Source organism: Phaethon aethereus, assembly GCF_964289735.1.
Source record: "Phaethon aethereus genome assembly, chromosome: 3".
Lineage (NCBI taxonomy): Eukaryota > Metazoa > Chordata > Aves > Phaethontiformes > Phaethontidae > Phaethon > Phaethon aethereus.
In genome coordinates, this window is record NC_138576.1 from 46,765,824 (window position 1) to 46,780,039 (window position 14,216).

At 38.8% G+C, this 14,216-nt stretch overlaps 1 protein-coding gene across 1 annotated transcript in view; it reads right to left on the minus strand.

Annotated features, from left to right (window-relative positions):
- Positions 1–8,371: 8,371 nt before the first annotated feature.
- Positions 8,372–14,216, minus strand: part of FBXL4 (F-box and leucine rich repeat protein 4) — a gene marked incomplete at both ends in the record, with an annotated part of 55,616 nt that continues 49,771 nt past the window's right edge. Inside the window, one exon of the mRNA XM_081997255.1 lies at positions 8,372–8,535. Within this exon, the coding sequence (XP_081853381.1) occupies positions 8,372–8,535 (164 nt within the window). The remainder of the gene's footprint in view (positions 8,536–14,216) is intronic.

Here is a 14,216-nt window from a genome sequence, read left to right on the forward strand (position 1 = left end):
ACGAAGTGAAAATAAACAACCTCAGTTTGGACATCTTTTGGATGCAGCAGCGAGGTGTAGTTACGTAAAAGTTAAGAAGCCTTGGAACACAATCAGAAGTGGCTATCCTCGTTTATGCTAACTCAAATTAAGACATCTGCACAACGAACATGCTCCCACCTGCCGCTTGTTATTCTTTTCACTGAAGTTTATTGTCCTCTTCCTTCTTCAGGTTTTAATGCCCAACTTGTGAGGGTAACAAAAAAAAAAGTAGTTTTAAACATTCAGCTACTAGAAAACAGAAAGTCTTCTAGTTTTAGCCAAGACATTTTGTAGGGAGCAATCAGATACAGTTCAACTGACAGAGCAAAGAAAGCGGCGGCCTTTGACGGGAGCAAGAGAAGCGAGGGGACTAACAGGGAGCATCTTACTCTGAATCCACACGTGCTAGGACAGCACACATAGTTCATGAAGGTAGTTTCCAACGGAAGTTTTATGTGGTCTATGTGGACCTCAGCTTCTCCAGAGGTCAATTCAAGACCTCAATTTAAGATTGAGCTCCCAATCTGAATTACCCTGTGGAGGAACCCATCTCTCCAGAGTGAAGGGACCCAAGACGACTAGTTTCCTCACTTTAGTACCACCCCAGATACTTAAAGGTAGATGATACAAATATCCTTCAGCTATAGAAAATGTGCTTAGAGGCAATTATCCCTTTTGTCCTTCTTGAATTGTTATTAAAAAAGACATAACTTGCTTCTGGTGCTTACCCTCATAGCATGCACAGCAGAGCTATTTACAGATAGTGTCCGAACTGTTCCCTCTAGTGCTGCTCTTCCATCTTTTATATAAATTAGTCCCTTCAAAAGGTAACACGGTAGGAATTCATTGTAACATTACTCAAACTTCTATTGTTGCAGCAGAAAATGGAGCATTCTATTAAATCATAAATACAGTGCAAGTGTTTTGTTGCTGGTTATTTGAGTGGGGGGCAGGGAGAGACCTATTATTTTTAAATGAATCCAAGTGCTGGGTTCAGGTATTTAAATCTGAAGGCCTGGACATGCCACTCCTCCTCATCCTCACGTAGGAATAAATGTGAGCAGGAAATTTCCCCAGGCAATTCACGCACCTCACTTGCGGAGATCAGGCCAGTCTCAACACACCCCAACTCCACTATCTGCCCGGTAAGGAGATGACTGCAAAATGCCGAAAGCTGCTGAAGAGATGCAGTGGCTTCATGTTCACTACGAAGAACTAGAACAAGAGCACCACTTTCATTTCGCTAAGGTGGCTCAAGGGATAGCTGGTAATTAGGACTTGTCTGTATGTGAAAGTTAAGTCAGAAAGTGCATGGTCCCCCCTGCCAACACACCAATTCCTGGTTATTTTAATTCACTTTCAGTAACTATTTCAAAGTAACTCCAAGCATAGACTAGCCATTAGTTTCCAAATCACAACCAAAACAGCTATTTTTAATTTCCTTCTATTAGTTTCAGAACAGTGTGTATGTTCAGAAGTCTGCAGCATGCCCTGAAGGAAGTAAGTCTAAAGAGACCAAGGTCTGATTGAAAGAATCCATCACCTGATGGTGAGCAGAGGACTGTACTGCCCAACAGCTCTTGACAATGGTGTAATGGCAAATACACAAAAGATGTGAATTCATCACAATTATACACAGCATATCCATAAAATGCTCAGACAGATCACTGTTTCATAAACTTACAGTTAACTGCTATGCTCCATTTCCAACAGAGTAAGCAGAAACAACTGGCACCTAAACCATGGTAATCCCAATTTATTATAAGATCTATGTAAACAAATACTACAAGTATGCAAACTAAACTGTTCCTAATGTATTATAGACAACTCAGTTTCTAAACAGAAACTATTGTCAGCACCCAAGTATAGCGATATTTATCTTAGTTCTTGGTCTTTCAGACTTCGGAGTGACAATAATACTCCTGTAAACTGATCATGTGTGTTTTGAACATTACAGAACTGCATGTCGAAAACATTACCAAAATTTTAGTACAATAAGTTACATTTAGATTTTTCTATTAACCTAAACGAAGAAAAATGTTACTTCTTTAAAAAAAAAAAAAGGCAAATGAACATGATTCTTGTGACTGTTCTCAACATCACAAGTTTCTTAAGATAGGTATTATTTCTTTTTCCCCTCCCTACCATCTTCAGCAATCAGTACACTGAAGCAAACAGAACAACCAAAGGGCCAAGTCTCAGATCACAGAACCACAGCATGGTTGAGGTTGGAAGGGACCTCTGGAGGTCACCTAGTCCAGCCCTCCATTGCTCAAGCAGAGCCACCTTGAGCTGGTTGCCCAGGACCATGTCCAGACGGCTTCTGAGTATCTCCAAAGATGGAGACTCCACAGCCTCTGTGGGCAACCTGTGCCAGGGCTTGGCCACTCTTACTGTAAAATGTGTCATCTTGCATCCAGGTGGAGTCTCCTGTGGTTTCAGTTTGTGCCCATTGCCTCTTGTCCTGTCCGTGGGCATCACTGAGAAGAATCTGTCTCCTTCCTCCTTATTCCCCACCTCCATCAGGTATTCCTATACATTGATAAGACTTATCCTGAGCCTTTTCTTCTCCAGAGCCTTCTCTTTATCATTTTTACCTGAAAATTGCTATTTATTTGTCCTCAAAAAAGAACCAACTGCAAAAATCCTAAGCAATTAAATCTTACATGTGTCTGGGTGTGCACACATGAGATCATTTCAGAGTTTAACAAAAAATGCAGCTGGGCAGTGGTAGGTAAAGAAAAAATATTTTTATATAGTTCATAAAAATTAAACAAAGAGACATCTGGAATTACTGCACAAGCACGTATATGAAAGGTCAATATTAATAAAATGTAAATGCTAAATCTTGATATAGAAGTACGAGCATGTGAAATTATACGGGAAACAAAATTTCCAGGAAAGGTAACAGCTGATCTAGAACAATGCACTTTCCTCACGTCCGTAAATAGCTCTGGACACCCTTTCATGAGTTTCCAGATAAATCTGGGTAAGTCCCCTTTGTATCTTTTCTCAGCTTTCTTGACATTTGCATTTCTTCAGTATCCAAGGAAAAAGAGAGAGCTTTCAAAGAGCTGAGGGGTTTTTTGTTTATTTTTAGAAAAGGGGAACAAAACATACAAGAGAAAAAACTTCATTCCTCACAAAGGATCCTCTCCGATTTAGGATGTCTATCCTAACTGTGCTATTTATCATTCTTAAGTGAAAACAAGACAGGGAGAAACTAGAGTTACTCAAACTAAAACAACAGTACTTAGTCCATGAGTTAAAAAGGAAAATCCCACCATCTGCTATTACGGAGGCCGAACCTTCTTAAAAAGAGCCACCTCTTGCTGAGGCCCTTCTTTGAAGATCACTAGGATCTGTAATGCACAAGACTCATGCCTCAGCCATTCCTCAAGTCGGTTCTCACAACCTGTCCCACATCTGGTAATTAATTCAATAAAGAGCCCTTTCTTGGATTTCTTTGTCAAATCAGAATCCTAAAACCACAGAAATTATCATCTCAATGAAGGATAAATGCTTTCATTTGGGAAAAATGTTGATTGTGTCTAACGCAGCATGTACAGATACATTAAAACAGGAATTTCTAGCCTAGTAATTTCAAAAGCTACAACTTATGGAATCATTGCAAAAGAGTAACAATGAGCATGTAAATCAATATATAAAAGTCACCCCCATACTCCATATAATAAAATGCTACATTTTATCTAGTTTTTGTAAATTCAGTAGTCCTGCAGATGTGACATGGGAATCATAGCCTGTAAGATACAATAAGTACATACAGTAAGAACCAGGACTAAACACACAATTTTTGCAAATGCACAGTGGGTAACATTTCTGATGACAGGACAGCAGTTAAAGTAGTCATAGTCTTAATTATAGCAATATGAAAAATTGTCAAAATAGCTGCAATATATTAATTACATTTTCCTGTTGATTTCATGCATTTACAGAACTATACATATAGCCAATTAGGTACATGAGATTTCAGAACAGCGGAAGGGAATGCATTTCCACAAAAACAAACACAAACCCTGCCCCCATCTCCAAAAAGAGAGGGGGCATTGGCAAGGGACTCACGGCCAGAAGCAGATCCTGGCATTTAAAACACTAACTTTTCAAGTTGTCAGCATCTCTTTAATTTTATTCTTTCTGGATGGATTTTGGGAGAATTCTGAGGTTTGGGGATGGATGTTGTTCCGGTCTTGCGTTTTGCTATTCCAATACAGGTAGTACAGCACTGGATGGAATTAATCTCAGTTTAGTATTCTAAAGCCAAGCATCTAACCTGAGCTAAATCACAGCTTCCACAGTCTCCAGAGATGCTCTCTAGAATGTGATTCATTCTACTTGCCTTAAATATCTATCTTAGGAGGAGATTAATAGTTCTCTAGAGGTGCTCAGGTTCCTTCCTTAAACTAGATGTCTTAACTTTCAGAGAGCCAACAGTGAGATTAATTCTACTCACTGTGCACCATGATTACTGGACATCTTGTATCTGGACGAGTTGGCATGAGAGCCCCAAGGCTCTCAATCAGGCAGTAAATACAAATGTCGGGGTTTTTTTTTTTGGGGGGGGGGGGGGTATGTCTGAAATTTGGACCTTCAAGTACATAGGGATTATAAGGTCCAAACTCCTATGCGAAACCTGTTCTTCCATATAAACCCTGCTCACTAATGAACTTAATCATGTGTATAATTTAAACAACAGAAACTCCATCCATTTCCATAGAGCTATCTAACCAGACAGCTCACAATTTTGAATACAAGTACACTATTAAATTGAAGCCTTCAAGAGTTGGGAAGACGCTTTAAGTGGTAAAATTATCATACTAATTTTTAAAATTACCAAAGGAATACCCTACCTACCTGCACGCCATCCCACACCAATTTCATACAGATAGTACAGAGACCACCCTTTAGTTTAAGAGCATGAGCACTTCAGAGCAAGCTTCTTTTTCTGGAGGTGTTAGCAATATTTTTTTAACATTTGTTGCCAAAGCACATCTTTTACAATGCTTCGGAAAGACAGACAAGATTAAAGGACAAGATAAAAACATGGAATATCCTTACAGGCAGAATTTAGATAACGTGACTGAGGGACAGGGTCTAGTGTTGGAGATGACAACCCAATTCCAAAATAATTAAAATCCTCCAACTGAGGAATTGGCATCATTCATTTTGGATTAAATGAAACTAAAATAAATTTCCCTCTATATGACTGCTTCATGTGTAGTCCACAGTAGTTATCAGACTTCGCATTCACACTCTAACATACCCTGTAACACCTTTCACATGTAGACAAACCAAAAGGCACTTTGGCAAAGCAACGCAGGAAATCCAGCATACCTCCTGCCCAGGCTTTTCCTGCTGCACAAGCAGAGAGGAACTCAGTCTCCATGTACAGTAAAACAACAGTTGAAAACAGAACTGCTATGAAACACCTTTTGCTATTACATTCACTTCACAAAAGTAATTCCTACATGAAAAACTGAGATTTATACATTTATGTATAAGTATGTACACACATACAAAAAACTTCATATATACACACAAACGTGTGTATATATATATAATTTATACATACATCTGTGTGAATAGATATACACACACAAGTATAAAATAACAGAACTAAAAAGACTGTGATCTATTCTTGCTTCTTTGTGATGTCTGAAGGGGAAGGGGCAAGGTCTGAAAGCATGTTGTTTCCTTTATCCTGGAAATATTAGAAATGTCAACTCTGGGCTATCCTCTCTTTGCTGGAAGACTTCTTGGAGGTAAAAAGCCACAGCTAAAACAGTTTCATACCCACTGCTTGAAGGCTGAAGTCTACAACTATAGATGGAAGTCTTTCCCAATTATTCCTCAGCTATTTGAATTAATTATGTTAGCAATAGCTAAGTTTTAAATACTCCAAATGAAAAGTAGACTTCAATTTACCTTTCGAGTGACAATAGAGAATTCCTCAACAAAACAATTTCAAACAGAAGGCACAACATAAGAAAAAAAAATCCTTCAGTATGATCAAAATGTCAATTTAAGCCTCCTTTATACTATCTAAAAAGCAATAGAGAATGAAATTCTTTACACATACATGATTACAAAAACACTTGATTCACTGATGCTGTAGAAGTGAAACTGTATTTGTTACCAAGTTTACCAGTTTGAAGGCACAATGGCTATCACTTCATCCACATACCATTCTATTTACAGTGAAAAACAAAACAAGAAGGATCTCTAAGAAAAAAAAGGAGATAAACACAGATGTGCCCTGAGAAGTGAAATTTCACAACAAAAACATTTGTTTTGAAATACTGTTCTTTGTAAATGCCCATTATCTGAACCTGTGTTCTCCTCTAACTAGGACAATAATGTTTAATATTCAATTACAATGAAAAATATTACTCATAGATAAAAAAAGTTAAAAGTGAAGTTCCCAGAAAAATAAATCAACCCAAACCTGATTGAAAGAAATGAGGTCTCACACAGAATCACACCCAAGCTAACATCTGTCTGTGTGAGAAAAAAAAAAAAGTAAACCAATCTAAAGATCTCTAACAATCTCCAGGTTTCTGAAAAAAAAAAAAAAAATGGAATGGCATAGTCTAGCTGGAAATCCCATAGTGCCATCTGTGTGGAGGAAAAAAAAAAAAAATCAAAAAGCTAACTGTGCATGCTGTTCTTTGGATCTGGAATTCCCAAAAGATTCTGTAAAATTTAAAAATCTGAAAAAAAAAGTCTTTTTATAAAATCAGATAAATGTTCCATAGCTGTTTCATGAAATGGTTTATAAAGTATTGGCACCAGCACAAAGAGTTCAAAGCATTCAATCAGGAGTCACAGGGATCATCAAATCTTTAATGATTCGTAGCAGTCCTCTAGTAGCGGTCGGTTATTTACTGCATAAACTGAAGTATTCTTTGCCAGTGATCTTCCGTGCAATAATGTACTTCTGCCAGACAAAATATTTTCCTTCTTATTCCAGTGGGTAGTAAGTGCCATCAATACATGGAACAGTGGAGCCAATATCAAATGACAGGCTATATTTCACAGTCCATATTCATCAACAATGGCTAAAAAGGTCAAATTCTAAACTCAAGGTGTACATAGCAACATACTCTAGCAGTGGTACCCAAGAGAAAAAACTTCATCCAAGGAGTGCAAAAGGAAGAAACCTCTAGAATTTCTGCATCAACAGTTTTCCTTCTCCAGAGGCTAAACAGAATTAAAGAAAGAGAGTGCAACAGTACTTTGAGGGATCACCTCTTGGAAAAGCAAAACAAAAAAACCAAAACAAATCCACTACTAAGGTTTGGTGACTATTAAATCACCAAGTCATATTGCCCTTGTTTCAAACTCGCTATATTTTCATTGATGTTTTACTGAACAAAAAGTTTGTTTTTACACTTGACAGTGGATTTGATGCCAGTGTAAAGGACAGTTGCTAATACATTATGTTAAGTCCTATTTTTTTATGGTACTTTGCATGATAACCAGATGTATCACAAATCAAGTCTTGACAATAACAGAAATTTGAAAACAAAATTGCTCTGGAGTTTTCTACACATTACCAGTTACGACACTAAGTACCTGGCTCAAACTTTATATTCAATACCAAGAAGCAGCTGGCAATTTTCTCTTTCATTTCTGCTCTAAGTTCAGGTGGAAAGTTCTTGCATTTATCTGTTGTGTCGCTTAGGCTGGACTGTAAAACATCACTACATCTATTTCAGGTGGAGGAAGGGATAAAAATGTATCAGATACAATTCATTGCCAAAAAAATGAAGATGACAAAGTGTCTTTTCAATCCATTCTTATAAAAGCTTAAACAGGTTTTCAAACAACTAATTATAGGCCAGATCATAACATCTTATGCTGCAGGCCAAGCTAGAATGCTACAGTATCTGTGTATGTATACACAAACACATCTGTATACCTTTATATATACACACACAAACACATATACACAAAAAGGAAGCACCCTTCTTTTTCTTACTGCTAAATACTGAACTTCTGCTTTCACCTGGATATTAACATAGTTTATCGTGTGTGACACCCTATAAAGGGACATTTAAGAAGATGTTATTCATTTTCTTCTCATTGAAGCCACACATATGGTTCGTATTTTAAAAACATGCAGCTCCACCAATTAACATAGATTAAACCAATTCTTAGGTACAATATCAACTCTTAAAGAAATGAGTAATATATTTAAATGTATTTTACCCATTTGTGTAGGTATTTCCACTATTTCACAGGGGATTTATATTCTTCTTAAAAAAAGTCCGCACAAATTCACAGGAAACAACTCTGTCAAACGAATTCCCACAGCAGCATATGTAGTGAGTCACTGGGTGAAACTCTTTTTTATGAACACATTAGGAAAGTTGGCATTCAGTTCTAGGACAACTCTATTATCAATCTGTGAACAGAAGGACACATCGAGTAAAGAAAGATCTTTACAAGACTCCAGCAATTTTCTTAAAGATGCAGGGCTTACCATCCTCGTCCCTGTTCAAAAACAAAACAAAACCAAAACAAATTGTAAGGTTATGGAGAATAGTCTTTTTTTCAAAGCTGCTAATACTGTGTCATTAAAAAAAAGCTACTACAATGCAATTTTTATTTAGATTATTTCAATTAGGTTTAAAATTAAAAGCTTCTTAAAGGCAAAAATTCTGCACTCTCTGAGAAGCCTGTTATATTTTCCTAACCCAACTGCTTAAGTAATTCCATCATTTTCTATTGGGAGGCAACTTTACAACTTTAAGGGGAATTTCTAACTATAGAAGCTGACCCCAAGTACCCACAGCTATAAGACCTCCCAGTGACTAGATGATGGGCTTGTTGGCAACAAGCAACACAGTATGCTACACTCATGCCCTCATGACTCTCCTGCTGACTGCAATGACCAGCACAGCACATGAGCTATTATGGGCTACTCCAATTCCAAATAAATCAGCAAGTCTTCCAGGACTCTAGAGTGAGCATAGGTATTATGCACATGCAGGGGCAGTTGTTCCAAACACTAGCAATCAAATCTATATATGCACTAACTGTAATAGAAAACACACTATTTACCCCCGCTAAAAACGTGACCACAGTGACTGAACTCCTAAGTGTCACACAGGCTCTGATCAAGCATGGAATTGAGACAGAAATCAAATAAATAGGTGTTTACAAGCAGGTATCCACACACCCATTATAGCTGATGGAAATCTAGTCGGTACAGTCAGCAGTGCTCAGCATGTGACTCAGCTGACTGGGCACTGAGGTATGATTCAGTGGCCTGAAGTGCCTAGTGCCCCTTGAGCATCCTTATACCATGTAGGACACCCACACAGAGCTGGCAGACAGCACACTGGACCCGGAGGAGGAGATCATAGAACCACAGAATTACTAAGGTTGGAGAATACCTTTAAGATCATCAAGTCCAACTGTCAAACCAACACCGACAAGTCCACCAATAAACCATGTCCCTAAACACCACATCAATACATTTTTTAAATACCTCCAGGGATGAGGACTCAACCACCTCCCTGGGCAGCCTGTTCCAACACTTGACAACCCTTTTGGTGAAGAAATTTTTCCTAATATCTAGTCTAAACCTTCCTTGGGACAACTTGGGGCCATTTCCTTTTCTCCTATTGCTTGTTACTTGGGAGAAGAGACCAACACCCACCTCACTACAACCCTGTTTCAGGTAGTTGTAGAGAGCAATAAGGTCTCCCCTCAGCCTCCTTTTCTCCAGGCTGTAAACAAACCCCAGTTCCCTCAGCCACTCCTCATAATACTTGTGCTCCAGACCCTTCACCAGCTTCATTGCCCTTCTCTGGACACGCTCCAGCACCTCAACATCCTTCTTGTAGTGAGGGGCCCAAAACTGAACAGAGTGTTCAAGATGCACCGTCACCAGTGCCGAGTACAGGGACACGATCACTTCCCTACTCCTGCTGGCCACACTAGTTCTGATACAGACCAGGATGCTGTTGGCCTTCTTGGTCACCTGGACACACTGCTGGCTCATATTCAGCCGGCTGTTGACCAACACCCCCAAATCCTTCTCCTCTGGGCAGCTTTCCAGCCACCCTTCCCCAAGCCTGTAGTGTTGCATGAGGTTGTTGTGACCCAAGTGCAGGACCCGGCACTTGACCTTGTTGAACCTCATATGGTTGGCCTCGGCCCATTGATCCAGTCTGTCCAGATCCCTCTGCAGAGTCTTCCTACCCTCAAGGCTTACTGGAATGGCTGGAAGTCAGACAGGTTATTCTGGGCAAGTGAACCAAGCCTGGATGTCTACAGTGGACTAAATTGCTCATCAAGCACTCCTGGCTCTAAAAAGAGTTCATACATCCAACCTGACTGCAAACACCTGCTGGTAGACACTTCAACTTACACAGCTCCACCTTGAACTGAACTGCACTCCAAAGAGCAATCTAGTCCAGGATCTTGTCTATGGCCAAGGCCAATAATGCTTACAAAAAAAAAAAAAGCAGAAGCAGATTTTTTTTAAAGCTGCTTTTCACTGGTGCATCCTCTCAACTGCCAAAAATTATCAGTTTAGGGATTTCTGAAGCTACCTTAAGCTACCTTTCATGAATGCTACTATTTTTCTGAACAGCTTTATACTTACGGGCCCCTTTGCTTGACTGCTACAGTTTAACCATATAATGTTAAAAGAAAAAACCTACTGCCTATTAATTGCAATAATTAAGGGGCAATGAATCATAAAGCAGCAGTGAGACATCACTCCCAGTTCACTATTTCCACATCTTTCATAATCCTATGGACATTTCTTCTGTTCCTTCAAGGCTGTTTTCGAGACTCTTTTGTATTTTATATGCTTGTTGTCTTGTTTCTGCACTAATTTAGTACTTTTGAGATTGGATGACCAGAACCATACAGTGCACTGAGCACAAAGTCAGTAACTGTATAAGGTCTTATGGTGTTTTCTCCATTTCTTTCCAAAGCAATCCTAACCTGCTGTTTGTCTATTAGAATGCTGCTGGGCAAGGAGCTGATGTTTTCCAAAAATTGTCCACAGGATCTCCTTCCTACAAAACAGTAACTAACAGTAACTAATAAAAGCCACCCCCATATGCTTAATGTTATTTTGCTTCATGCGATTACTTTGCAATCGATGGAACAGTTTTCCTCCTGCTTTATCATCTGTTCACTAAGTATCATAAGATCATTCTGCAATTTCTCAGCGTTAAGTTCTTCAGCTTAAGATTTTTCTACCCTGAATACCTATGTGTTACCCTCTGGCATAGCATTATTCACCCCTTTGCCTGGAATACTTATAAACAGCTCAGTACAGACCCTCGATGACCTCAGTAGTGATGCAACTTCATTGTCAAAAGAAATGATACGTTCTTATTCTCTGTCATCTATCTTTGAAACACTAATTACAATCCAGGAGAAGACAGCTAAGTTACAAAAGCAGAACAACCCTGCTTAAAGCTTTTGAAAATCCAGTCCCCTATAGACTGGATCAGTGCTCACCTTCACAAAGAACTTCAAGGAATTCTCAAAGATTGGAGAGGGATAGCTATCCTCACAGGGATGCAGCTCTCCTTCAAAATATCTAATGGCCTTCATGTCCACTGACTCTTTCTTTCCTACCATTGCAGTTGTTTTACACAGAGCAGAACACAATCTTACTGTTTTGTAGCTTCTAACCTGCACCCTTCACAGAAGACTCTGCCATGTTTGTAACTCTTCATTCCTCTAGTGCTGAGGCTGATTTAAGTGACAGATCACACACCAGAAATAAGATTTCCACAGCCCTGTATTAGAGCTCATTTAGAACTGCTGCATAAATATAATTTAGTCCTAACAATTTATTGTTGCTCAATGTATTGATTTGTTCAAAAGCTTTCCATATTGGCATTCCAATTTAAGGCAGCTTTCCAGGCTAATCTCCTGGAAGAATGGCTCTGATGTAGCAACCTCCCTTGCCATGAACACTAATGGACAGACAACCATTCTCCTGCAACAGCCTTCTCGTATCTGAGCAATCCTTTACATCTGGAGTATCTACCAGCCTCAGTAACTCTCCTGTAAACTTCTTCTAACATACCTGAAACACAATTTTAGCATTTGCCTTTACCCAATGGTTCCTTAATATCTCATTCTGCCCTACTGTGATTTTTTTTCACTTTCTAGAGTTCATCTTCCTATTTTTCCTTCTCTCAACAGGATTCATTTCCAGAAAGTTACCTCTGTGATTAGTAGTCTCCTGTACTCTTCTGCATAAGCAAGGGGGTATCCAAGTGTGGTGGCCTTCTATGGTAGGCTCTCAGATGAGTTGCTTTGAGATATCAGTTAACGTCACCTAAAAACAGCCTTTGCTATCATACACCCAAATCTTACCTCATCTACACAGAGGTAATCAAAGCTTGTCATTGTTATTACTGCGATTTTTAACTCCCTTATTATATGATCACTGTCACCACAACTGTCTGGTGGTTGATGTAACAGTCCCTATGGCCATACACAGAGACTCTGTAATACGCTTTATTTACTTCATTTGACCATAATTTTACCATAGTACCACTGTCCCACCAGCAGGATCTGCTCTACTGTTCAAACTGAAACTCCAGGAACATCAGATTATGCTACTCATCTTTTTTCCACCAAGCCTGAAAGTCGTTACTGCCATCAGCACCTTCATTTAAAATCAGTCTCGTTTACGCATCACAGCTTTTACGCTTCAAGATTCAAACGTGCGTTTCTACAAAAATGCTAGGTCTAGGTGCCTAGTCACAGATTTTTTTTTTGTGTGTGTAAGATGTTCTTCATTCCTTCCTACCTGAGCTTTGACAGTTCTCCTACCATTTCATCTAAGACTAAGATTTTTAACAGATTTGTAAGTAAATAGGCCACCCTAAATTGCATGCTTTACTGCACCTGTTTCTTTTTTCCTCCTCAGACTTAAAATTTTATGTTAGGAAGTATCTCTTTCTAAAAGCTAAAAAGACCAGCAATCTACCTGGGGTTTATTCACATCATGGGATAAGCAAACATCATCTGCAGTCTTACTGTTATTTATACAATGTACAATTAATGACACATATTTCTTAAAAGCACATTCAAAAGCATTTCGGAAGTGTAATACAGCACATTTTCCTTTGCCCTTGAAAGGCTGACAACATATCCTGCTAGTTACCTATGTAGTGCATTTTTCTAGAGTTTGGACGCTTTGCTACTTGCTGCAACTTCTCCTCCTAATGGACTAATAGGACGTTTCTCAGAATAAGTACATAACCAGTATATTAAAATCTGCTATATAATTTTGTTGTTCAGTTTATTCCCTGGAAAAATCCTCTGTTATCACCCTTGTAAAAGGCATTTCTGAGTAATGATTTATTTCCTAGGACAACTACTTTTATTAGCTGTAAATTATTTCATTTATATCTGTCATATATCCAAGTCTTCAAATTCTAGAGCTGTTCAGGAGACCTGTGTATGATGGTTATAAAAATTGCAAGAGCCCAAATTTCTAGGGCAAGGGATACTACTACAGACCAAATAAAAGAATAGAGACCCTGAAAATAACTAGAACTATTCCCTCAACTATTCTTACTTCTCCTTTCCTCTCCCAGACCAGCCAGATTAGCCTTTTATGCTTTACATTTTATTCAATCTATTGCACACAACACAAATTCTAAATTTTAACGTGCTACACATTTTCATGTTTGAATTGACTAACTACGTGTTGATGCTCTTAAGATAAAGCTGGAAATTTTGACAGCTGGCAAGGGGGCAGTTAGGTTTTCTGTTGCTCAGGAAGGTGTAGGAGGTGTTGGTGTGTAGATAGGAATCCATGAATTTTGCGATAACAAGGGTGTCTACTTTTCATTACTCTTTTTGTGCAGGACAGAGGCAGTCAGGACTTTTGGGAAGCAAGGTTAAGATGATTTATTCTTCATCCTTGACAGCAGCTGGTAGCTCCACAGCAACATAACTAAGCAGCTGATATGATGTACAAGAAAAGCTTTTGGCACTGCCAATTCATGTTGTCATCTGACTTGTCACATTGCTCAGTGCTGATGATCAGTTTGAAGACTAGTTTTTAACCACAGGTCTAGAGGTGTCCACTTAACTTTTGATAGCACTGGATGATGTACTCCATCACTACAAAACTGTCAGATGATCACAGCTGGATCATTCTACTGCAGGGTGGAAAC